Source organism: Hyperolius riggenbachi, chromosome 1 (assembly GCF_040937935.1).
Source record: "Hyperolius riggenbachi isolate aHypRig1 chromosome 1, aHypRig1.pri, whole genome shotgun sequence".
In the NCBI taxonomy this organism is placed as follows: Eukaryota; Metazoa; Chordata; class Amphibia; order Anura; family Hyperoliidae; genus Hyperolius; species Hyperolius riggenbachi.
In genome coordinates this window covers 134779675-134806984 of record NC_090646.1, presented here as the reverse complement: position 1 = coordinate 134806984, position 27310 = coordinate 134779675, and the positions used below count along the sequence as shown (strand labels likewise).

The 27310-nt window shown below is 40.5% G+C and overlaps 1 protein-coding gene across 1 annotated transcript in view; it reads left to right on the top strand.

Moving 5' to 3' along the window:
* LOC137561579 (uncharacterized) overlaps positions 1–26519 on the top strand; it is a 71951-nt gene extending 45432 nt beyond the window's left edge. The window contains exons 6-9 of the mRNA XM_068272923.1: positions 5–45; positions 7332–7394; positions 11183–11230; positions 26205–26519. Coding sequence (XP_068129024.1) covers positions 5–45; positions 7332–7394; positions 11183–11230; positions 26205–26441 — 389 coding nt within the window. The 3' untranslated portion in view covers positions 26442–26519. The remainder of the gene's footprint in view (positions 1–4; positions 46–7331; positions 7395–11182; positions 11231–26204) is intronic.
* Positions 26520–27310: the final 791 nt, after the last annotated feature.

Below are 27310 nucleotides of genomic sequence, written 5' to 3'. Positions count from 1 at the left end.
ACAGACAAAAGGCCAGATGACAAAGGAAGGCACAGTCAGCAAAAGGTAAGATATATTTTTCTAGGAACCTGTTTGATTGCAAGGCCACATTAAATCAATGCCATAAAGAATACTTTATTAGCTGCTGCTACATCGGGTTTGAATATTTTGCAGTGTTTGGTGATCATTTGATCTTATCCAGTACAACTCTAGCATTTTAAAAGGGAAACCACACTTTTGTTGTATACTGCAATGATTCATGCCATATATAATTTCAAGCTAATCACACTAACCCAAGGTCTGTATGTTGCTTTACCAAGTGACTTCTCCAGTGTTAAAGAGCTGAGGAAATAAAGCTAAATGAGTTTCTCAGTAGAGTGGCGGAGCATTTAGTAGAACACAAAAAGGTTTCCAGTTGACATCATCTTATCTTTTCTTTGGATACATCATGAGCTGGAGAAGTGAGAGTCTTCACTGAATGTAAAATAGTTATGGAAATAGTTAATCAGATTTTAAATTTGGATGATTATTTGACATAATCTAATATAATATTATTCTCTTACTGAAGTCTAGTTCTGCTTTGCAAACAAACATGTTTGCAAACATACAGGGAGATAGGTAGCCAGTGCTTCTGGATCATGCAAAGTGCAAAGGAAATCAAGAGGCAGTCCAATGATTCATCAACACCAGTGCACCAATGCTTCATTTGTGCTCTACAGGCTCTTTACAAAACATAAACAAAACCAGTAGATGGCTACTAACTAAACGTAAAGCTGAAAGTCCTCTCTACTGGGAGCAAACATACTGTGTGTCCCAAATAAAAAACACAACTGAGAGCTCAAGCAAGTCTGCTTCCAGCACAAAACTCAGAAACTTTTTGTTTGTTTAATCCAACAGTAGTTCTCATAGTATGACAGCTTTGGACCGAACTAATGATCCTTTTGTTTCTTACCTGAACACCCATTTATGGGAAAACACCAAATCCTGGCATGGATCCACTATCTTACCTGAGCACCTGTCTTGTGGAGAGCATCAAATCCTGGAGCAGATAAAAATAGCAGTGCAGGGGAAAGGAATCTGTACAGATATAAACACCATTGATCACTTTCCCACAAAAACTCATAGGTTGATAAATACTGTGGCAATCAAAGAAGTTCAACCACAGTGAGGACAATCTGCAGTGACTGCTTAGACTTCTCTCAGGCCAGTTGCACATCTATTCATTGCGGTGCAGGCATCACAGAACTCAGGATTCAAATGACTCTGGGCCATGGTGCGGCGACAGGGTCGTATGCATAACGCCACTACCAACTAGTGACATACTGCCTGCTGTGCAGGAAATGTGTCTCTGAGGCTGGCAGTCCTCACATGCGCGCTGCAACGCACTTCCGTCGTGCTCACTTACTACGTCGGCACAAGGGATCTGGGTTCAAACCCTGGCTCTTCCTGTTCAGTAAGCTAGCACCGATTCAGTAGGAGTTCCCGAGCAAGACTCCCTAAAACTGCTACTAAGTGCACTGTAGTGGCTGCCTCGCAATCGCTTTGAGTCTGACAGGAGAAAAGCGCTATATAAATATAGGAATTATTATTAGTATTACTGCATAATCGAGCAGTAGGCACGAAACATGTGGTAATGCACTGCACTGGATCGTATTGCATGAAGTGTACAAGTCTCCATAGACTTGCATGGCCCTTGCAGTGGGGATACATCGGGGAAGAGAAATGCGGTGCAATGCAGTGTGCATGGGGCCAAAAGAACACTGGGAATGTATCATATAACTGCTGTACATACAGTGCCTGTATTTTGAAGCATTATTACTGTATATAGTACATTTAGTTTTGTGCATTATTTACATATTACAGTACAATGAACATGGAGGGGTATAGAGATACAAATACTGCAAAGCTGTGGATAAACCTGTCAATACTAGGCCTAACACTCTCTTGTAGTACTGTTTTCATATGATGGACTTCTGCAATTATTCCCTACAACAGAAAGCAGGAATTAGGACAATGACAGACCTTCAGCACACATCCTAATGTGAGGAAGTTAATAGCAAATAATTGTGAAAGTGGCTGCATTAATGAGATAAAGTTCATGAATCTCGAAAAGTATGCCAGAATTGTCATTTTTCTTCCATTTACTTAATGCAGTTACAATAATGAGTAGAAAGGTTTTGGTATATCAATGATAATGTTTTATTCTATATTGTATTGTGTTCGCCACCAGTAAAAGTAGGAAGTTTTGAATCAGGATGATACGATTTGTTGGATAACTTCAAAGAAAAAGTGTAACCACTTCCTGCAAAATGGACATTTATAAACATCCATAAAGATTTCAAAGGCTGAAGAGAGTGACACATGTGTTGTGGCAGGGGATTCCAGAGGTGGGGTGAAGCACTTGAGAAATGTTGTATGCGTGAATGCAAGGAGGTGATTCTAGAGGAGGAAAAAAAGGTCATGTGCAGATCTGAGATTGCGGTTGGGTTGGTATGTGGAAACCAGTGAGGAGATGTACCCAGGAAAGAGATTGTGGAGATCTTTGCAGGTTGGGGTTAAGCTTTTGAAATGGATTCTTTCACTAATTGGCACCCAATAAAGAGCTTGACAAAGAGGGGCAGCAGAGGAAGCGCAAGAAGAAAGATAAATAAGTAGCCGAATTCAGTGCAGATTGGAGCAGTGCCAGTGGTCTATTAGTTTGTAGTCCACAAAGCAGTATGTTACAACAGTCCAAACAAGAGATTATAAGAGATTGTACTAACATTTTAGTAGTGTCCTTAGTGAGAAAAGGTTGGATGCAGTTGGAGATGACAGGAGCTAGTTAGGGAATGAATGTGAGGAATAAAAGAGATGGAGGAGTCAAATATTACCCCCAAGCACCGTGCTTTGGGAACTGAAGCTATGGGAGTGTTATTAACATTTATTTTTATGTCAAAGAGATAGACAGAGATGGTGGAAAAATGAGTAGTTCTATTTTATTAATTTTAAGTTTTAAGATGTGAGAGGTCATAAAGGAGGATATATAGCAGACAAGCAGTCTGGAACACATGTGAGAATGGAGTTACAGGGCCGGATTTAGGCCAAGGCCGTCTAGGCCATGGCCTAGGACACCACAGGAGAAAGGGCACCAAAGCAGAAGGCTAAACTGGTGCAGCATTTGCAAGCTTGCAAATGCTGCAATGCAGGGACATCAGACGAGCGCCTACCGTGGTACTCTGCTGGTAGCTGCGTGTGCAGCAGCCACCTTGCTCTCTGTGCATGTTTGCATTGTGGTCAGCGGGTATGGACTTGGGCATCATTGGAGACGGAAAGGAAGAGGAAGCTATTGCACTGGAGATGAGCGGAGAAATGATTGACACAGATGACTGCTGCGATGTGAAGGCAAGCTGGCTACCTATACTGAAAGGTGGGGGGGAAGAAGAGATTAAGGGAGTCATCTGGCTACCTATACTGGAGAGAAAGGGGGGAGGAGTAATCTGGCTACCTAGCGGGAAGAGGGAGGGGCCATCTCGCTACCTATACTCGAGGGAAAGGGGGAGGAGTCATGCGGCTACCTATACTGGAAGGGTCATCAGGCTACCTATACTAGAGGGAATAGGGAGGGGTCATCTTGCTACCTATAATGAAGGGGGGTGGCTGGAGACAGTGGCCTAGGGTGGTAAAGAGTACAAATCAAGCCCTGGTGAATTATGGTGTGGGGCTGAGAGGTACAGTTGTGTATCATCTTCATATAAGTGGCATTGAATACCAAATGGGTTAATTAAGTTGGCAAGACTGTGCATGTAAAAGAGGAGGGAGCCAAGAACAGAGTCTTAAGATAGCCCCACAGACAAAGGATGTGGAGAGGAGCTCTGATCCAAGTAAGAGTCTGTGAAATACCTTCCAGAGAGATATGAAGATATTCAGGAGAGAGCGTGGCCATTTATACCCACAGGTGAAAGAATCTGTAGTAAGGTGTGGCTGACAGTATCAAATGCTGATGACAGATCAAGGAGGATGAGTATAGAATAATATCCCTTGGATTCAGATGTAAGAAAATCATTGGCCACTTAAGTAAAGGTGGGTACACACATCAGATAAAAGTCTTTGGAAAATGAAAGATCACAGACTAATTTTACCCCCTTCCATGTAGTATGAGAGCCACACCTACACAGTCTAGTCTATTGAGCTGAACTCCACATCAGATAAAAATATTTGCAAGATGCTGTACACATGCAAAAGATCAGTATCTGCAAAAGATCTGCTCCTGCAAAAGATCCGTTCCTGCAAAAGATCCATCCCTGAAAATTGCATTCATAGTCTATGATCTCATACACACCTTGTTTAACAGACATTCATCTGCAGATCTGACAATCATCTGCAGATCCAAAGATCCATCCTGGTGGATCTGATCTTCAGATGATTGTCCATTAAACAAGGTGTGTATGAGATCTGCAGATATCATAGACCATGAATGCATTTTGCAGGAACGGATCTTTTGCAGGAACAGATCTTCAGATCTTTTGCAGGAACAGATCTTTTGCAGGAACAGATCTTTTGCAGATACTGATCTTTTGAATGTGTTCAGCATCTGTGTGTGCAGCATCTTGCAAAGATTTTTATCTGATGGGCAGTTCAGCTCAATAGAATAGACTGTGTAGGTATAACTCTCATACTACATGGACGGGGGTAAAATTGGTCTGTGATCTTTTCATTTTCATATCTGATAGGTGTACCCACCTTAAGAGCTGTTTCTGTGGAGTGGGTTAGAGTAAATGCCAGACTGGAGCTGATCAAGCAGGAAGTTTTTTTTCTCCTGAGTTTCTCCCAAAAGATATTTTTCATCTTTTCTACAAAATAACTTTTTAGTAGTTTCCAATTAATAAAGTACAAACAAGTAGGCATAAAAAGAAATATCAAACTTATTTGAGTATTTTCTGGCCTGCTGAGGGCTGTAAATGTATTTTACAGGGCTGTGGAGTCGAAGTCGGAGTCCAGGAGTCGAAATTGGAGCAAATTTTGGGTACCTGGAGTCCGAGTTGGTGGTTTAATAAACTGAGGAGTCAGATCGGATGATTTTTGTACTGACTCCACAGCCCTGGAAAGTATTAGACTAAGGAGTTGGAGAAGAGGAGTTAGAATGGGAGCAAATTTGGGTACCTAAAGTTGGAGTTAGTGGTTTCATAAACTGAGGAGTCGGATGATTTTTGCACCGGCTCCACAGCCCTAGTATTTTATTGCTAAGGTGAGAAAATATTTCCTGAGAGAAAATTTAAGAAAAAAGTTAATTGAATGTCCTAGTGTTCTGCACATCTAATTAGATTTTTTTTTAGATTTTCTGATGTAAAGAGGAATTCTGTGCTCAAAAAAATCTCCTAGACACATTTCTGACCTTCTACTGAACAAAGTCACTAAAGGTGGCCCCACACGATACAATAAAATGATCCACTTTTATGTCAATTTGATAGAAATGACTGGTTGTTTTGAAAACTTTAATTTATTATTTATTTATTTATTTATTTAAGAAATCTGATTGAATTTCCTATTCTTTTTTCAATAAAAGAAGATTGTGGTGGATTTTTAAAATTCGTTTTTAATGAAAATTGAATGGTGTAGCGTAGATTGTCAATTTCTTGATGTATAGACAAAGCAATTTCTTCAGAGTTTTCAATCACTTTTTTTTATAATTAGGGAAACATTTAACACCTGTTTGTAATACAATGGTCAGATTTGAAATATTACAATCAATCAGAAACATTGATTGCAATTCCTGAATTGCAAAGAAATCTAAAAAAAATGTGTGCTATATGGTCACCTTTAGGGTAGGAACAGACCCAGGCAGAATTGCATATGCGTTTTCCATAGCACATAGTGGAAAACGCATATGCGAGTCTGCCTAGTGTGTTCCTACCTTTAGACTTTTAAAACAAAAATCTTATATATACTTGAAATTGTTTTGATTTCCCTGATGATATCATCATTTTAGCCCCGCTGCACTAACAACAGATTACTTGGAAGGAAGTGATTCTACCCATTTCATCAAATTTTGATTGGGCATAGGACTACACTTCTTATGATCCTTAGTGGTGGCAATAGTTGCTAATACCCTGCTGAGAGCATTTATTTCTGAACAATATTGTCATTTGGTTGTTCACCTAGCCACCGTTTGACAATTGGCCATTAATGGTACAATTTTTAGTGAATGATCATATTTCAGATCAGAGTATGCTGATCGTATCGAAGGAAAACAAAGAAGCTGGTGGGCCCAATAGACCCTGAACAACTGCATTATCCATTGTTTCCTTACAGAACCGGTCAATCAGATTCAGCATGGCAGATTTTTCTTATAGACATGATTGTAACTCATTAAGATATGACCGTAAGTTGGATTCTTTAATGCTATGGATTGATTAAATAGGATCTTTTCTTTCAATCTAAATTAATATGGTCATTTGCTAAAAATTGTACCATTAACGGGCACCATTAGAATCACTGTAAGCCGCTTTGAATGTCATTCAAAAAAAGGAAGTACTGACTTTTCTCAACAACTATTTCTAGAAGATCAAGAGGTAACAGATGATACGAGGTACAACAATATTTTCATCTTACTTCACAAATATGCCAATCTTTCTTTTAGGATCTGCACAGAATTCATACAGTATTTACGTGGTGGGTGCGATGGCTGAATGGTTGATGGGGTCACTCATTTAGTGCAAAAGTAGAATAACAACTAGTAAACCTTTACAGCTTCATGGGTTGCAGCCTGGAAAAAAACAGGACATGTAGTGTCACTTTGTTAAGGCATAAAGGTCTTTTTGGAATCTTTCTGCAGGTCAGTTAAAGGACACCCGAGGCGAAAATAAACTGATGAAATAAACGATTGTATCTTCCTTCTCCTAAAAATGACTTTTTAAAATATTCCACAGTTTTATTTTATGTTTAAATATACTTTTTAAGTTTTAACTGTTTTATAGTTTTTGCTCAATGACACATTCATTGAAGTATGCCAGAGCTAAACATCTATGAACTATTGACCCTTTTTATCTCTTTCCTGCTCTCAAAAGCCATTTTTTGCTAGGAAAGTGTTTTTTAGTTGGAATTTCTTATAAGTGAGGGTCACACTGTAGTCACTTGCTGTTTGAGTCAGGACTGAGTCAGCCACTTACATACCTGATATTTAACTCTTTCGGGCAGAGAAAGAAAAAAAGGAACACAGCATAGTTATTTGTATGCTAGGCACTGTACATACCCATGTCTATCTCATCATGTCACATATCACCTCGTGTATCCTTTAATAAAATTGTTTATTCCTATGATATAACATGTGTACAAACTACTAGTAGTATCATGTATTGCTTGTTGTTGTCTTCTAGGTGTGTACCGTAACACAGACACGCTTTGTCTCCATTGGGTCTCTGGAGCAAGGAGGAATTTTTGTGAGTTCTTCATATTGCGTATTTGGACCAGTTTACTGTTTTATCTTAATTTTACTGACATGGTTCTTAATGCAACTCGTGTGGCCATATAACTGATTTGCTTACATATTATAACATAGTAACAAAACTTGTATCTATTTTGCACAGAAGAAATGAAACAAAACTCCACTTTAGCTGAGAAAAACACAGGCTTATCTTTCAAACTATAGTGACATACAGTATAAAAGAATGCAATAAAGTATTCAGGATACCCATTTTTACATTAACTTTCCTGGTTTCTGCATCAGAAACACTTCCTATATCTATATATTTCTGTACATTGGTATGTATTGTAGTCCTGACTTCCCAGTGATGCTTAGCTTAGGCTGTTAAAGAGTACCCGAGGCAATATATGATAATAAATAATATGATGAGATAAACATGTATGTACAGTACAAAACATATTAATAAACAGGCTGGTGTACTTGTTTTATTTTGCTGCCTGAAAGAGTTAATTTCTAGGCATGGAAGTGACAGCTTCTGTCTTGTGGGAACCTTGTCAGGAATACAGTAATCATAACTGACAAGCAAATTACAGCCATAAAAATTTTCCTGGCAGAATACAAGGTCTGAGGGCAGGGAGAGATAAAAGACATGAACTATTGACCTTTTTCTAACTATGGGACACTTAATAGGCTGCCACTGATTAGAGACAGTAAATATTCAACCTACGTTGTAAATGTTTAAATATAAAATAAAACCATGAGATATTTAAAAAAAAATATTTTTAGGTAGGGATGATCACAGATATGCAAATTGTTCAGAGTTGTTGCAAATTTATGCAGATTGTATGCAAGTGTATGCAGCTTGAAAATGGACCAATCAATTTAAACCTGGGTTTAAATTGATTAGTCCGTTTTCAAACTGCATACATTTGCATACAAATTTGCATAATTTTGGAAAAATTTGTATCATTGATCATCCCAATTTTTGGGAGTAGGAGGATAAATATAATTGTTTATCTCATCAGTTTATTTTCACCTCGGGTTCACTTAAAGCTATGCAGAATTCTGCCCTGGCGTGCGTTCTTGCCAGTTCCCATTCCCTAATCTAAGTCAGCGTGTCAACAATCGTCGGCATCAATGAGAAGTTACACATCCACACATTACTTCCTGTTAGCACGCTAATAGTATGCACAGGAAAGTAATGTGTGAGGACATCTTTTGGCCAAATAGTAAAATTACACCTACATTAATTTTTTTTTTTTTTAATAAAAAGTCCTACACATACATTTAAAATAACCCCTTACCTCCCACCCTCTCCTATAGTTACCAAATAAAACTTTTGCATAAAAAGAAAATGACAAATTTAAAAAAACCACATAAATAGTTACCTTAGGGACTAAACATTTTTGAACATGTATGTCAAAAGTGTATATTACTGTTATTTTTTAAATTATGGGCTTGTAATTAGTGATGGACGCAAAACTGAAAAAAAATGCACCTTTAATTTCTAATAAAATATAGGCACCATACATTGTACTAGGGAAATATTTTAAATGTTGCAATAACCGGGACAAATACAATGTGTGGGTTTTATCCACAACAGAACATTTTATTTTTAAACTATAATGACCAAAAACGGAGAAATAATCAATCTTGTTCTTATTATTCCCATTAAAATGCAGTTAGAATAAAATAATTCTTAGCAGAAAGTACGACCCAAAGGAAGCCTACTTTGTTGGGGGAAAAAAAACAATGTATAGATCATTTCAGTATGATAAGTACTGATAAAGTTATTGGCAGATGAATGGATGCAGTGTTAAAATGTGAAAATTGCTCTGGTGTTGAAGGGAGAAAACATTAGAGGTGAAGTGGTTAATCCTTCACACACTTATATACACAGAGTCTATACATCGTGCACACAGCAGCCCCTTTCACTACAGTTGGTTAAAGGTCATACATATTAACTTAAAGTGGATCCGAGATGAACTTTTACACATTGCATAATTTATCGATTCACCCCCTATATATTATAATGGAGCCAAAAATTGACTCCTCACCGCAGAGTCAGCAGACACATAGCAGCCAATCAGCTATCCCTCCTACCTGGACCCCCCTTCACCTATCAGAAAGCCAGCACTGCAGCCATTTTACACTCTGACTGTTGGTGCTGTGAAGGAGACTAAGGATAGAGCTGTACTGCTATTAGGGAGCATTAGTTAGACCTGTGCACTGTGTCCCCAGTGGAGTTTCTTGTTGCTACAGTACCAGTTCACCATCTGCATAACGTAGCCTTCTAAAGGCTGTGTTTTGATCTTGTAATATTGCTGTTCAGTGTGTCCACACAGTGCACTTTAGCTGTTGCAGACAGGTGCAGTCAGTGCTTAGTGCTACAGTAGTCCACCCTTCTAAGGGCTGTTTTTCTTTTTCTTGCTGTTGTTATATTGAAATCCTCTTTGTCCAGTGCACACGTTAACTGTTGGAGAGTGCACCAACCATAACCCAATAATCCTTCACCACCACTACTGGCATTTAGTATCCACTACTGCCCCTGTATAAGGCGTCAGAGCAGAATCAGTGTTTTTTTGATCACTTAACTGTCATTGAACTACCTCAGCCTGAACATAGGGAGTGGAAAGCCATAATCACCTGCACTTCTGCAAACATGTGCATAAGCACGGCGGCCACTACACACCTCTACACAAAGATTGCCACCGAGAGGACTAACATTTCTGTCCTGGAGGTATTAACTAGTAAAATCAATGATTTGCTCACCTGATGTTATCACTAAAGCCCTTTGCGGTTGTTTGTGGTGTATTAAACGCGGTGTTTCATCTGTCAGTTTGAACCGGGCCTAAGCCTTACACTACCTTACAACCGTGTATGCATGCCGGACATTTTAAAGCACTTAATTCCACAAATTTAGGAATGTACTATGATTTCTGCCCTTTAGAGATTAAAACATGACTCTGCGTCAACTATGTAATTTTTGGTAGGACTTTTGCCTTGGATCCCCCTCTGGCATGCCACAGTCCAGGTGTTGAAGTCTATTGAAGTCTATGGCGGTTCGCCCGATTCACCTGTTCTGAACTTATGTGGAAAATTTGCCTTCGCAAACTGAAAATTTGATGTTCGCTATATCACTAGTACTTTGCTAGATATATTGAATTGAGTCAGTGGCTGTGACCAACCCCTATTGAAATAAAACACTATTCAAAAGCAAATGAAATGCTTATTGAAAGACAAATACCATGATTCAAATGCAAATGAAAATTGTGTATCCATTCAGTATCAACTCAAATGCGAACTGAATACAAATTCCCATTTGGACAAGCCCTAAAATATTGTAAGAAACATTTAGTGGCAAGAATATAATTTTGAACTCCTGAAATTTATTCATAAAGGAATCCTACAGGCATCTTTTCACTGCATTGATTGTAAGCCTTTTCGGCAGCCCACCCATGTGCTCTTCTCCCCCACCATATGGACTCAATGACTTAACAGGTATAAATATCCTTATATTGTTACATTGCTATTGCTAGTTTGTGTACCATTTTTGGGAACATTATAATGTCCCCGTGTAGCATGGTTTGATGCTGAAATGTCTAATTTTTCTATCAAGTCAATTATAGGCATCCATTTAGGGCTACCTAGAGATAAATTACATGACTAATTAATGTGTAGTGTCTACAACTAAAAATTAGTGTGTAATGTCCACATTGTAATGTGCAATATAAATGTGATGGTTTCGTCCACCATCTTTCCTTATTATGTATTTTCAATGTTTTTCTTCTCTCCCCATGTTAGGGCCTTGCAGAAACAATGGACAAATCATCAAAGCTACGGTTTAGCCTGGTAAGTATTGTAAATTATCTGTGATGATAAATTATATTTGGGTAAATATGCAGTAAGAGTGCTAAAGTCAATGGAACCGTATTGTAAAAAAAAAGCCAGATACTCACCTAAGGAGAGGGAAGGTGTTAAGCTTGGAGGTGTATTCTCCACAGTCAGCATGCAACACATAAGCTGACGTGACGGAGGTACACACACTAGCACAAGGAATCAGGATATCCCCAGTTTAGTGGAGGAGAGGACTGACTCCAATAGGAGATTGTGGTGCACAGAGCCGGTGCAGATCCGAACAGCCACAAACAACACTTTCGTAATAACGTCTCAGCGCAAAGTAGCGCTGAGCGCATAAACCAGGACTGAGGAGATCAGGACAGGTAGACAGAATGAACGCTTGCTTAACTAGCCACTACTTAGTGACAGCAAGCGTCCACAATAAAACAGACTGGAATGAGGCAGCCAATGCGTTTGCAGCAATGGCGTGCCTCACAAAGACAGGACAGGATAGTCAGGAAATAGCAGGATCAAGATAGATGAACGTAACACAGATAAATATACAATAAGTATGATTTCCTAGCGTATTACAATTACAGCTATCAATGAAACTATTTGTAACGTCTGACTAACATATGTATATATCGGCAATGAACCGATATATGACATAAGCAGGAACTCTGACTAAGACTGGAGTAATACAGGGAACAGGACTCAGAAGGATTCGCTATCTCTTCGCAGAGATGAACGCAATCCACAAACAGGACCAGGAACTGGATAACTAGCTCAGCGTGCTGGAACGCTGACTAACGGAACACAGGATATAAACAGTTCGTGTACGTATATATCAGCGACACTGATGTATCAACGTAACACGAATACAAGGAAAATAACAAAATGCGCAAGTATGCGTATATATTGGCGATGAACCAATATATGACACAAGACAAGCAAGTAACAACTTCTAGAACAAGAGCAGAACTAGGAGGACTCGCTGACCCCTTCGCAGGAGTCAGCGCAGTCCACACGGACCAGGAACGAGGTGGGGCACGAGCAGAGTAACAGATAGAATCTGAGACTATGGTAGCCCATGAGGCATTGCAGGAAGCAGTTCTTTATACTGAGGTCATCCAATGGGAGCAGACCTGCAGATTCCCACACAAGTGAATGGTAATTAATCACAGGCTGATAGCAGGAAAAGGCAGACAATGATATGCAGCCTGCAGGAAAGGGACCGCCCCTCCACTGCAGCAGACAATGTTTGTTTACACAAAAGCATATTAAACTGTCATTAACTTCAGAGCGACTGCAGATGGAATCAGCAACTAGTTTAAGTGCAAACCAAACTATGCAAGCAAATGCATGTAATGACATTAGAACTCCTTGGTTTGCAATATCACTGCAGTCAGCAGTAAACGCTGCAGAAGCGATCATAACAGTACCCCCTCCCTTAAACGCGGCCTCTGGACGCCTATGAAAACTGACATATTTCTCCTGAACCACCCAAACCAAAAAATCAGAAGTGGGAAATCCAGCAAACTGATCTGACTGAAAATTCATGAAGGTCGGATCAGCCCGACAAAACCAAATTCCCGAATCAGTCTCACCAAAACTAGACCAATTGGAACCAGAACCTACCGAACCATGCCCGTCAGCACTACAAGCCTCAGTGTGACACCCATCAGAACCACGACTTCCAGAAAACAACCCCAAGAAACTCTCTGCGCGATACCCACCGCCTTCCAAGGACTGTCTAAAAACGCCAAAGCCTTTGCAATGCCCACCGGAACTGTCCTTACCAACACAAAACCCACTGTTGAACCAGTCCAAGGTACCAGGACAAGTTTCCTCAGAGATCTCCCAGAACACTTGGAAGCTCCAAAGAGATCCCCACAGGTCAGAACGCCCCTTAGGCTCACATGGAGAACTATCAAGAACCCCTATGGAACCCAGGGCAACTCCAGAGTCAGGGTCACAAGGACAAACATCAAGATCAGGGCTTTTAGGGACCAGAACCATCTCCGGGCATGCAGGCCAACCGGCAACATCAGAACATGTCTCCACTAGGGAAGCACGTGAGCACGCTAACACAGACACATCTGGGCACTCTGGCATACGAAGCACATCTGGGAACACCGGCACAAGAGAAACCTCTGGGCATGTCAAGGAACTGCGAACCTCAAAGTCAGTCAAGACAGGACCGAAACCAGAACTGGGCAAAAAAAAATCATCATGACTAGACTTCACAGTTACTGGATTCTCACTAAAAACTGCAGGATCAGACTTAGATGTCGCTGATTCCAGCAGGGTTATTAACAAATCATGTTCAGGGGCATTTACAAGACAGGGCAAATCTTCTGATGTATGCACTGAACTAGACAGGGTTCCCATAGCTTCTTCTGGACTAGACAGAGACTCATCAAATACACTGGACTGGAGCTCATGAAGGGCTGCAAAACAAGTCAATATTGCAGCAATCCCCACTGAACTAGGCAAAACTGAGAAACTCACTGGACAGGAAGGGGACTCTGGAACTACTGCCACACCGGGCAGAAAACCAGAATTTTCCAGGATACAGGGCTGGGTTTCAGAAACACTCATTAACCCGGACTGAAATTCTGAGATCTCTACTATTTTTTCCAGCGAGTCAGAATTATCCATGTTACAGGGCAAGACTTCTGAAACATTCAGAGGACAGGGCTGGAGTTCCTCGGCTGTTACAACACTGGAGAGGGACTCAACAATATTGGTTAAATCAGACTGTGTACAGGGCAAGGTATCTAACACACTTGCTGACGAGGACAATATTTCAATGGCTTCTGCTTTGCTGGGCAGAAATTCATCAAGTTTTATTAGAGCAGACTGTAATTCCAAAACAGCTGCTAGACAAGTGAATATTACTGCAACACCAACTGAGGTAAGCAGTGCCTCAGACTCCTCTGCTAGAGGGTTTGAAGTATCCAAAGTACTGGGTGAAGCATAAGACTCTGCGACCACAGCTTCACTGGACAGGATCACTGAACAGTCCATATTGCAGGGCAAAACCATGGAAGCACCTGCTGGACAGCATAATGATTCTGTGACCTGAGTTTCATTGGAGAAATCTACTGCACAATTCATGGTACAGGGCAAATTCACTGGAACATTTTCTGAACAAGGTAATAATTCTACGATTTCAGGTTCACATAGCAGATGCTCTGAGCTATTCATGAAACTAGAGCGAGGTGTAGAGACAGGAAGATCAAGACACAAAATTTGTGCATCTGAAGCACTATTCAATTGTAAAATTGGAAAATTCAGATGCTGGGGTTCTGAGGTTTCTAGACAGGATTGCTGGGACTCAGAAACTAATGTAGTGCATCTATTGGCATCTGCTGGATCAGACAGGAGTTGAACTTTATTAACACAGGTAAATTCTACAGAAGTGTTTGCAGAGGCAGGCAAAGATTTTCTAATGTCTGTTTCACTGAACAAAGACTCATGAGTACTGGCTAGGCTGGACTCAGAAGTCGGCAGGACCTCTGGATTCTCTGCTGAGAAATTTGTGCAGGGCAAAGTTAAGAAAGTATCAGTGGCTTCTGTTTTACTGGGAAGTAACACTGAGTTATCCATGGTACAGGGTGGAGTTACAGGAACATTCACAAGACATGGCAGGGACTCAGTAACTGGAGAAGTGGGACAGTCTCCAATTGACAGTGTGTCTTCCCTGGTGTCAACTGATTGAATCGCATAAAAATCGTCCAAAATCATCTTCCACACATCGATCAATGGAGCCACAAAGTCATACCCACACACACCAGTTTTTATTAGGTTATAGGCAGACTTAATGCATGCATTCAATACTAATTCACTTTTTGCACTGTAAAACTGACAAAATGAACTTGCATCTTTCTTCCATTCATAGACCAGGGCTTCCATCTTTCCTTTCTCAAACGGAGGATCCCATGCATATTTAACAGCTGAGCATTCCGGCTGATCATAGTTTGCAAATGTGTTAGTGGCAGAAACATACATTGGGTTATTTAGCAGGTGATTGGCCGATTTCTTATTCCTAAGGATCTCCAATACCTGTAGCAAGTGTTGAACTGTAGTGTATGCAAATTTCCCTTGCTGCACGAATAAATTGATCTGTTCAATACTCTGTAATATATCTTCATAATCATATTCAGATAATTCATTTAAACAAGAACTTTTATTTTCCCTGGCTAGCAATGAAAGTTCATTAGTAGTTTCATAGGTCCATTTGACTCCCCTGAATGGTGACTGAATTTCATTATCTGCTACTGGCGGAGTCTCATTACAGATCTGATGCGCAGTCGCCAAGGGCAACGACTCCGCTGATTGTAACGCTTTTCTTTTGGAGCGTTTACGTTTGGCTTTAGACCCTGCTGCCTTAGCAGAAGAAAAGTTATCAGAACAATTATCTGCTTGCTGATTATTTTTGTAGGCAGTAGAAGGAGCAGCTGATTGACAAGCTGCCAGGAGCTTATCAAAAGGGCTAGGCAAATCGGTTTTGCGCAGCCAGTTATGGATCACAAACGCTAGAAATTCCAGTGGTCTCTCTTTTAAATTGGTATGATCCAAGACATCGTAGGCCCACTGAAACAATCTTCCCTTAAATAAAACATAAACTAGCTGGGGGGCCCACGTTGAAACAGGAGTAGCCTGGAGCTCGGGATTGGCCAGGAACCTGGTACATTCAGAAAAAAACTCATTTTCTGTTTCAGAATTGAGTCTCTCAAATTTCTTAAAGGAACAGGAACCATAACAAACAGTGTCATTTTTGCTGGGACCCCCCCCCCCCACAATGGGGATTGGTAATGGGGCTACCATAATGTTAAGCTTGGAGGTGTATTCTCCACAGTCAGCATGCAACACATAAGCTGACGTGACGGAGGTACACACACTAGCACAAGGAATCAGGATATCCCCAGTTTAGTGGAGGAGAGGACTGACTCCAATAGGAGATTGTGGTGCACAGAGCCGGTGCAGATCCGAACAGCCACAAACAACACTTTCGTAATAACGTCTCAGCGCAAAGTAGCGCTGAGCGCATAAACCAGGACTGAGGAGATCAGGACAGGTAGACAGAATGAACGCTTGCTTAACTAGCCACTACTTAGTGACAGCAAGCGTCCACAATAAAACAGACTGGAATGAGGCAGCCAATGCGTTTGCAGCAATGGCGTGCCTCACAAAGACAGGACAGGATAGTCAGGAAATAGCAGGATCAAGATAGATGAACGTAACACAGATAAATATACAATAAGTATGATTTCCTAGCGTATTACAATTACAGCTATCAATGAAACTATTTGTAACGTCTGACTAACATATGTATATATCGGCAATGAACCGATATATGACATAAGCAGGAACTCTGACTAAGACTGGAGTAATACAGGGAACAGGACTCAGAAGGATTCGCTATCTCTTCGCAGAGATGAACGCAATCCACAAACAGGACCAGGAACAGGATAACTAGCTCAGCGTGCTGGAACGCTGACTAACGGAACACAGGATATAAACAGTTCGTGTACGTATATATCAGCGACACTGATGTATCAACGTAACACGAATACAAGGAAAATAACAAAATGTGCAAGTATGTGTATATATTGGCGATGAACCAATATATGACACAAGACAAGCAAGTAACAACTTCTAGAACAAGAGCAGAACTAGGAGGACTCGCTGACCCCTTCGCAGGAGTCAGCGCAGTCCACACGGACCAGGAACGAGGTGGGGCACGAGCAGAGTAACAGATAGAATCTGAGACTATGGTAGCCCATGAGGCATTGCAGGAAGCAGTTCTTTATACTGAGGTCATCCAATGGGAGCAGACCTGCAGATTCCCACACAAGTGAATGGTAATTAATCACAGGCTGATAGCAGGAAAAGGCAGACAATGATATGCAGCCTGCAGGAAAGGGACCGCCACTCCACTGCAGCAGACAATGTTTGTTTACACAAAAGCATATTAAACTGTCATTAACTTCAGAGCGACTGCAGATGGAATCAGCAACTAGTTTAAGTGCAAACCAAACTATGCAAGCAAATGCATGTAATGACATTAGAACTGCTTGGTTTGCAATACCACTGCAGTCAGCAGTAAACGCTGCAGAAGCGATCATAACAGAAGGCTCAGGGTCCTGTAGAGCCTTCCCGCTCCTTTCCTGGGTCCCGTTGAAGCTCTGGGTCCCCTGTAGCAGCATTCAACCAATTTGGTGAAATGCTGCGGTCTCCAACACCGAAGAGAGGCTTCGGAAGTCTTCGGAAGCCCGAGCGCGCAATCTTGTGTGCTCAGTATGGAGCTGCCTGTCTTTGGTAGGACTCGGCTCCTGATGACTTCCAAAGTCCCCCGCGGCATCGGATTCAAATGGGAAAGCTAGCGCTGCACTGAGGGCACCGGAAGAGGAGAGGGAAGGCTCATTAGGACCTAGAGCCTTCCCTCTCCTTAGGTAAGTATCTGGCTTTTTTTTTACAATACAGTTTCTTTTGACTTGAATGCATAAATTGTGCCATGGTAAATACAAGAGTGTGAAACTGGAACTGGAGTGATGATCCTTTTAGGAAAGCTATCCATGCGCCACATCAACTATACTGGTGACAATCTTATGTTTTACGTATATTTCAATAGACTCCCACAGACATTTTAAAAGATATTTCCTCTCACATTAAAACAAAGTAGGTGGTTTTGGTGCTTGTTGCCGAGCACCTGAGCTAGGCGCCGCTATAGCACTAATGCTAGTCGCCAGACCCCGAATTAATTCTACCTCCGAGTTGCGACGACTCAGGGGAGGTATAGTATTTTGTGCCACCGGGGATTTGAGCGGCAGCAGGGTAAGCCGTCATTCAGCTCACCCTGCACATAACTCACTGGCGGCATACTAATCAGTACGCAATAAAAAGACAAGCTACAATATGTTAGGGATGAGCAGAAATCATGTATATGCGTAATTATGCATCGTAGTTCGCTTTTACGCATCGTAATCGTAATGTGGGGAAAAGTGTAATTCATTCCGTATGTAATGGGAAGCATTTGTAATTACGCATATGTGCCGACTTTGGCGGTGAATAGGAAAGCCCCCATATATGCTACTGCTACCAAATTGCTAGGCTATTGCTACATATGTTAAGGAGAATAGTGGGTACAATTCAATAAAATAATTTTTCAAAAAGACCTTGTAGTTTGAAGAAAATCGAATTTAAAAATACTAAGAAAAATGTGTTTTAAACTGTAATTTTTATGAGTTTAAAAAACATTTTTCTGTGTATATTTAAAAACAATTTTCTAAAAAAAACTACTAGGTCTTTTTGAAAAATTCCCTTTTTTTTGCCTTGTTCCGACTGTTCTCCTATATATATATATATATTTATATATATATATATATATATATTTATATATATATATATATATATATATATATATATATATATATATATATATATATATATATATATCAATTTTGGTAGCAATAGCATGTATGGAGGCTTTGCTGTTCACCGCCAAAGTCCACACGAAATTACACATAAATTACGCATAAATTCATGCGTAATTAGGAATGCTTATCCAAAGTCAATTCAATTAACAATCAACGATCGTCACTACACTATGTCATAAAAACTTTACTGAGGTGAATTAGTACTAGAATTAATTACTTTCCCATAGTGACCATGGAATTTCTGCTCTGCTTCCTTTTCCATTAAGATCCAGCCTGGTCTTCTGCACTGAATAAAGAGAACGTCCATAGAAAGCCATTCCAAGTATATCCTCAGGGGCCAACAGTTCACATGAAAATTAATTGACCTAGGACTCCACCTGGATTTATTGTGGCAATAATACTTTTTTGCAACACAGTACCAGTGCTACAACACAGGGACGGATCTCTAGACCAAGTTGCGCCTTGGGCAAGGTCAGGTTTTGGTGCCTAAAGGTCAGGTTTTGGCACCTAAGCTGCCATTCCCCATCCAGTTTTGGCGCCTAAAGGTCAGGTTTTGGCACCTAAACTGCCATTCCCCATCCAGTTTTGGCGCCTAAAGGTCAGGTGTTGATGTCTAAAGATCAGGTTTTGGCGCCTAAACTGCCATTCCCCATCCAAATGTTGCCGCCTTTTTAAGAATTCAACAAACTGCGCCTGGGGCAAGAGACCTGTCTGCCCCCCCCCCCCCCCCTAGATCCGTCCCTGCTACAACAGTATAACTTTTCGGTCAACCAAGATCTTTAACCACTTCAGGATTCTGCGTACGCTTAACTACGCCCCTGAATCCTGAAGTGGATTGCATGGAAACGATGTTCCATGTCAGTTCACGGAGGGTGTCTCCGTGAACACCCTGCGAGCCGCCGAGCCGCAGGGTAAATGTAAACACGCGGGGGAGATCTTCGCCAGGGTGTTTACATATATACGGCGCTGCTGCGCAGCAGCGCCGTAGAGGAGATCGGCGATCCCCGGCCTCTGATTGGCCGGGGATCGCCGGCATCTGATAGGCTAAAGCCTATCCTATCCGGCGCAGGACAGCTTTCCGTCCTGCACTGCACACAGGGGACGGGAGAGGCAGGGAAGGAGGCAGAGGGAGGACTAGTGCTGCGGAGGGGGGCTTTGAGGAGCCCCCCCCGCTAGGCACAGCAGCGCGGCGGCGATCAGACCCCCCCAGCAGGACATCCCCCTAGTGGGGAAAAAAGGGGGGAAATCTGATCGCCCTGCCTGATGTCTGATCTGTGCTGCGGGCTGAAGAGCCCCCGCAGCACAGATCAGCCAAACCACCTGGAATCCGGAAGTGGTTAAAAGGGGGGCTAGCATTTGAGAAAGGTCTTGGTATACCGAAATTCCACACTGTTGTAGCTCTGGTATTGTTATACAATAAAGCAGTATGTATTGCTACAATTAATCCAGGTGGAGTAATGGGTCAATTACTTTTCCTGAAAACAGAACCTCCATATAGCCAGTAGGAATCCCTCTGAGGGAACAAAGGTTCTAGCACATACAAGGAGAGTAGTCAAGGAGAGATTTACCTTACATAGTGGGACTGATACACTAAATTCTGGAAAAGTTGTTGTGCACAGGGAGTGCATGGCAATTTTACCATTACTAGCGCAGGTGGAGCACCAGACGTTAACCCTTAGTGCCCACTGCCATGCATGTTACTGGACTATTCGTATCATTAACATGAATGACCCTAGTAAACCATTATATCTAGAAGTCAGATTTCAATAATGACAGAAGGTGAGGAAACTCATTAATAGCACTGATAGGAATGCATAGTATTCACAATTAATCATGCATTTCTGCATCTTCAGTGCTGTTTGCAATAATATGGGGTTTATTGATTTATTTGGTGCTCTTTTTTTGGGTTTACATGAAATGACTATTTGCCCTTCACATAAGATTAACTGACTGTTACATAAAAATTGAGTAAAGAATAAGCACTGTTGAGCTTAAAATAGTTTTGTCTCAGATTTTTTTTTTATCTGAGATTATAGAAGTCTTGTATAGCCTTAGGGATGACGGTTCATACAGTATATCACCTGTCTCCAGTTCATGAACTTAGTGAGATGCTTGGGTGAATTCTAATATTCACTGTGGTAGATTTTGAGAGCAGGCAGATTTTTTTTTTTACCATTTGTACTTCCAGGGGCATAAATAGATGATTTGCATATTCAGGAGTGATGCATCATGGGTAACTACAGTTGCTCACTTCAAGCTGAATTATCGCAAATACTTCCTGTTTTAAAGTTGAATGAAACCCAGAATTTCTTCTTTGCTCTAAAAAAATATTTACAGCATATATTATACTACCACTATTTTTTTTTTTTTACTAGAACAGCATTCAATTAGTTAAACACAGGTCTTGAAAGTTCAGTGCAGAGAAATCTGGACGCGTCCAAAGTGTAGAAAATGTTATCTTGTGTTTACTTAATTGTATCAAGTGAGGAGGAATGTGACACATTCTCTGACTGTGCAGAAGCTTCTGGACACAGAGAGACACTGAAAGCATTTCTGCCTTCAATAGAAACATGAATAAAAACAGTTATGAATAAAATACAAAGGCAGCTCTCAAAGCAAAAAACTGTACTTTTGGGAACTTTTAATTTCTAAATGAATAATAATACCTATGCACAAATGCGAATATGATAACCGTATGGCATATAAAAAGTAGGAAAACATGTTTTTATTGAATATTATGTCAGGGTTTTATACCACTTTAACAAGGCAAAATTACATTTAGCTTTGTTTTTGGTCTCTTTTAGCCCTTTATACTTTCCAGGTTGTTCTGGGTCACCAGTCTGGGTACTCCTTGGTTTTCACTGAGAGAACTAACTGCCTATACTGTAGTTACTAAACAGATTTGACTTTCACTCTGTGTCATTGAACCAGGATACAAGTTACTTCTGTAATAAATAGTTACAAATTGATATGTTTATAGATTGCTGAGAATATATGTTGCTCTTGAGGATTTTATTCACTTTTGATGTTTCATGATGACAGAAGAAAAATCCTGAACTTCACTGAACTTGTCTGTACAAATAACACTGTGATGATTCAGCAATAAGATTATTTTAACAAGCTCAGTATAATAATATTGCCATGATCCGGAAGCCACAATGCATTCAGACTTAAGTCTGCTGAATATTTTAATTGCCATATTTATGAATAATGAGATCCCAAAGGACTCATTTGGGGTAACAACTAGCATTGCAGTGAGCAACCAATTCTCCAGCACGCTTAGCCCCTTATTTCAACACTCATCTAAAGCTTATTAGGTAAGAGCCCTCTGATTTCATTCTACAGACAAATTACTATGTTGCTGACCAATTTGTATAATGCATGGCATTGAAGTCAGGTGCTGCAAACAAACACACACCTGTCCTAACCTGTTTCACAGCCTTTCATTAGAAAACCTCGTTAAGTGAAATAAATATGTAATATATGAATATTAGAGTTTTTCCACAAATATTGGGTAGAGAGGGGGGGGGGGGGGTGGGAGGGGTTGGTGGTGGGCGGTGTCAGCCTGCATGTGAGGAGGACATCCTTGAGAACTAGGAATTCAATTTCTCTTTGAATTCACGTTTCATGTGAATGTTATATCGCTTGAATTTGACCAATAAAATTTGACAGGAAATTATTCTGATTGGTCCAATTTCAAGCTGTACATAATTTACATGAAATGTAAATGCTAGGAGAAATGATTTGCATCTCATTGATGATCCCTATTGAGAGCATGTATTGCAAAATGTGGAACTGATGTCTCTTTTGCATTCGGTTTCCAGCTCCTGTTATATTTGTCGCTATTTTTCAAGTTACCCAGATTCCTCAAACAGGAGTCCTGGGCCCATATTATTATTATTATTATTATTATTATTTATTGTATTTATAAAGCGCCAACATATTACGCAGCGCTGAACATTAATTTAGGTTACAGACAATATTTAGGGGTGACATACAGCAATAAGACAATACAGGGATACAAGAAAACCAGATCACACAGCACAGTATGAGTACAAGGTAATGCTTAGTCAGTCACTGGATGGGAGCATGGAGATTAGGCAAGTTAGGTACACTCAAATGCATGGCATGGGTTCACAGTAATGGAGGTGCCAGATCAGGTAGGACACAAAAGGAGGAGGACCCTGCCCAAAGGCTTACAATCTAGAGGGAGAGGTAAGGACACAAATGGTAGGGGACCAGAGTTCAGCTGTAGGTTTAGAGCACTTGTGAGGGGTAGTAGGCCAGAGTGAAAAGGTGAGTTTTGAGGGCTTTCTTGAAGATGTTGAAGGAGGGGGCTGCCCTAATGGGTGGAGGTAGGGAGTTCCATAGTGTTGGAGCAGCTCTTGAGAAGTCCTGGAGGCGTGCATGGGACTGGGTGATGCGGGGGGTGGTTAGGCGAAGTTCATTGGAAGAGCGGAGTGAGCGGCTAGGTGTGTACCTCTGAGTAAGATCGGATATGCAATTTACTTTTTCACCTGAGTTTTCTCCTAGTAGATAATTTTTTATCTTCTATTTAAAATAACTTTGCAGAACTTTTCAACTAGAAGAGTACCAAAAGGTAAATGAAAAAGCACTATCAAAATTATTTTGAGTACTTTCTTGCTTTCCGGTAGCTTAAAAGGCATTTATTGACAAGTTTAAAAATACCACCTAGGAGAAAACTCAGAAGAAAATGTTAATTTCATATGGGCCCTGATACTTATAAATTATAATGTGAAAAGAAAACCAAGAGCAGGTGTAGTATCGTTAGGTGGTAGAAAATAAACAGAATTTGTGGGTAATGGATACTCAGAAAGGTGAGTTGCAAGATTTGCAACCACTGTATTTGCCTAAGAGGAAATAACCCTTCCCACTCAGTATCCCAGATCCTCCAAATCCTGGTCGGTTGCTCTCCTCAGGTTTTTCCTAGTTGTAGGTGACTACAAATTTGGAAAGACTACAAAGGAGGTGCCTAGACACTAGACAAAAAAGGGGTTGTGGAAGGCGCCCAATTTGTAATATTCTGTACTCTGTATCACTAGAAATAATTAAATAGAGGTATCTTAGATCCTAGGTTCTCAACGTGTAGTACGCGTACCTAAGGAGGTACTTCTGATGGTTCCAGGGGCTACTCGGGCTAGATATACTTAACAATAAACAGGTACAGTCCACCAGCCTCAGGGATGTGTATTGGTATAATGTGGTGAGTTCTAATTAGGCAAGAGGTCCATCACTCCTCTAAAGGCAGTCCACAACAACTGGACTAGTGCTTCACTTGACAAAGGGCCTCTGCCCGCAACGTTGTGCTATTGCTATGTTGTATCTCCGCAGTATGAAATAAATACATTTTGTATATATATATCTGCTGTTTGGGGCCGAGTTCCGGATGGCACTATTCTTGATATACTTAACCAAGAATAACAAATTTGGAGTTTTAGAAAATGATACATCTTATTTAAACAACACCAAATTTGGTTAAATAAAAGCAATAGTAAATGTTTGGAAATTGTTTAGAACCAATTATCAAGTACAACAATTAAATATATATTTGTTAAGGGGTACTTGTGATAATGTTTACTATGCTAGGGGGTACTTGGTGAGTACAGGGTTTTAAAAAAAGGGGTACGTACCAATGAAATGTTGAGAAACACTGTCTTAGATCACTAGATCATCTAAAAAAGGTAAGATACCTCTATTTAATTATTTCTAGTGATCCAGAGTACAGAGTACAAAATACTACACATTGGGCTCCTCCCACAACCCCCTTTTTTGTCTGTTATATATATTATATTTGTTATATTTGTGCTGGCATATTATGTACCTTAAAAGTTGCTTAGAATCCTTGATCTTGTGTCACTAAGGCCCCTTTAACACTACGTGGAGAAAAGTGCAATGAAATTATTCTTCAAACACAACGCAAGTATTTGGAAAATTCAGTACTGTGACAGTATGCCTCACTGCCAATGTAAACACACATGTTACCCTATAAATGCAAGTGTATCCACTTTGCTATGCTGATGGAACCCGTTGGATACTTATAGTTACCAAATACAGGTGAAAATCGAAAAGTTGGAATATTGTGCAAAAGTTCATTTATTTCAGTAATTCAACTTAGAAGGTGAAACTAATATATGAAATAGACTCATTACATGCAAAGCGAGTGATTTAAAGCCTCTATTTGTTGTAATTTTGATGATTATGAGAACCCCAAAATCTAAATTTCAGACCATTAGAATATTGTGAAAGTGTTCAATATATAATGCTGGGAATACACGGGTGGTTTTTGCGGCAGATAGATGGTTAGATAGATAATATCCGACATGTCCGATCTCCTGTTCGATCTTTTTGCTGCTCGATTCCTGATAGAGGTGATCAGTGGCGTAGCTAAGGAGCTGTGGGCCCCGATGCAAGTTTTACAATGGGGCCCCCCATGCACTCTATACATAACAATTGACACAGCGCACCAAAACCTGCCAATGGCATCTACAGTGTCAGAGGTGCAAGAAGGGGACGGGGAACAGTTTGTTAATGATGACCACTATTCAAAGCATCTATAGAAGTGATTATTATGAGCACAGGATCAATAGAGAGCTAATACTGTATTTGAGGGAGAGCCCTTTGGGGCCCCTTTGTCCCAAGGGCCCCGATGCGGTCGCTACCTCTGCACCCCCTATTGCTACGCCCCTGGAGGTGATTGGAAAAAGATAAGAAAAAACGAGCGTAAGATAAGAGAATCGAGTGAAGAATCGAGCAGCAAAATCGATTGAGAGGAGAATCGGGCGGAAAAAACTACCCGTGTATTCCTAGCATTAGGCTCAAAGTGTCAGACTCTAATTCATCCAATACACCTGTTCCTCTTTCACATATTAGTTTCATCTTTTAAGCTGAATCACTGAAAGTGATGAGCGAAAATGCAAAAATTATTCCCGAATTTTTGCCTAATTTTGTTTCGACAGGCGAGTTTTCGATCACATTTTTTGGCGTTCATTTTCGCCTAATGCCCGTCATTTTCGTGTTGCTTGCGTATTATTGCGGACATTTTTCCGTATAAGGGCATAAGCGTCCGCATACAAATTGTCTTGCGTATTATTGCTGACATTTTTCCGCATAAGGGCATAAGCGACCGCATACAACAAATTCTCAAGCGGATTATTGCGGACATTTTTCAGGATAAGCGTCCGCATACAATTTTCGATGCTGGTCGAAAACGCGAATATTTCTGAAGATTTTCGCAAAAATTCGCCGAATTCGAAAACGGGATTTTCGATGCGAAAATGACTTAGGCGATAATTTGCAAGCAACACTGAAATAAATGGACTTTTGCACAATATTCTAATTTTAAGTTTCATCTGTATTTGAATACATGTCTTGTAAATGTGCTTTTTTTTAATTTCTGTTACATAGGTATATAATGAAGTATGATGTTTTTAGTAAGTGGATGGTACAGCAGAGGCTGATAGTGCCTAGGTTCATTCTTTGGCCTTGTTTATTTCTGAGTTTATTTTACATGTCATCTGCAGGTGAGTGAAGGAGCTGAATGCATATTAATACCTTCCAAACTGTTCATGGCAGAAGCCCCTGTGAAGTCCAGGCAGGTGGCACAGGAGCTGGTTGACAGTTTCCCTACTGAGCTGAAGATCAGAGAATGCTACACCACTCTTCAGACTTGGAGTGCTTACAAGGATAAGCTCCTAGGGAGGCAACTAAATAGCTTAAAAGACTGGAATTCTGGTAGAGAAATGCAGCAGCTGACTTGATATTACTGCTGTATATACAGCATGTGCAACAAAATAAAACATAACTCTAAATATTTAATAGTATAAATTAAAAATAGTATTTTAATGAACATCTGAAGTGAGACTTATGGAAGCTTCCATATTTATTTCCTTTTACACAATACCAGTTGCCTGGCAGTCCTACTGATATCTTTGGTAGTAGTGGCAATGTCAGTCAGTAGTGTCTGACTGAAACCACGAAGCAGCTTGTTAAGAGATATGATGATTCATATGCCCTTATACAGCTTATCCACTGATAGAGTCATGTGACAATGTTGTCTGTTTGTTAACCAGGAAGTGTTAAATAAAGTTTACTCAGCGAGCAGAGAAATGAAGAAAAAAAAATGGAAAAGAGAACAGTGTGTGTTTCTAAGAGAAACCAAAGCACGATGTCTGTGTGCAGTTTATCCTTGTGATACAGGGCAGAGGTGGGCCGACTGCACAACGGTGCGGCATAAAGTGGGTGGGCGGAGTAATTCTTTCCCACAGGGGTGATCGGGAAAACTGTACATATGCAACATTCTTGGCAGAAATGGCCCCAACCTGGCTGCCGCACCCAAGGAGCATCTAGTGTGTGTACAAGGCTTCAAGAGACACTGAAGCGGAAAAAAAATTATGATATAATGAATTGGTTGTGTAGTACGGATAAATACTAGAACATTAGTAGCAAAGAAAATATTCTCATTTTTATTTTCAGGTATTTTTTTTATAACATTGCAATTATCTAATAGTTGCAGTTTACACACTACTCTACATTCTAAATGATTTTACAGAGCAGGCCAGTGAGCTATTGACCTGTCCTCTGAAGAGAAAAATAAGATACAGTGACTGACAGTTGAGATAACAAGCTT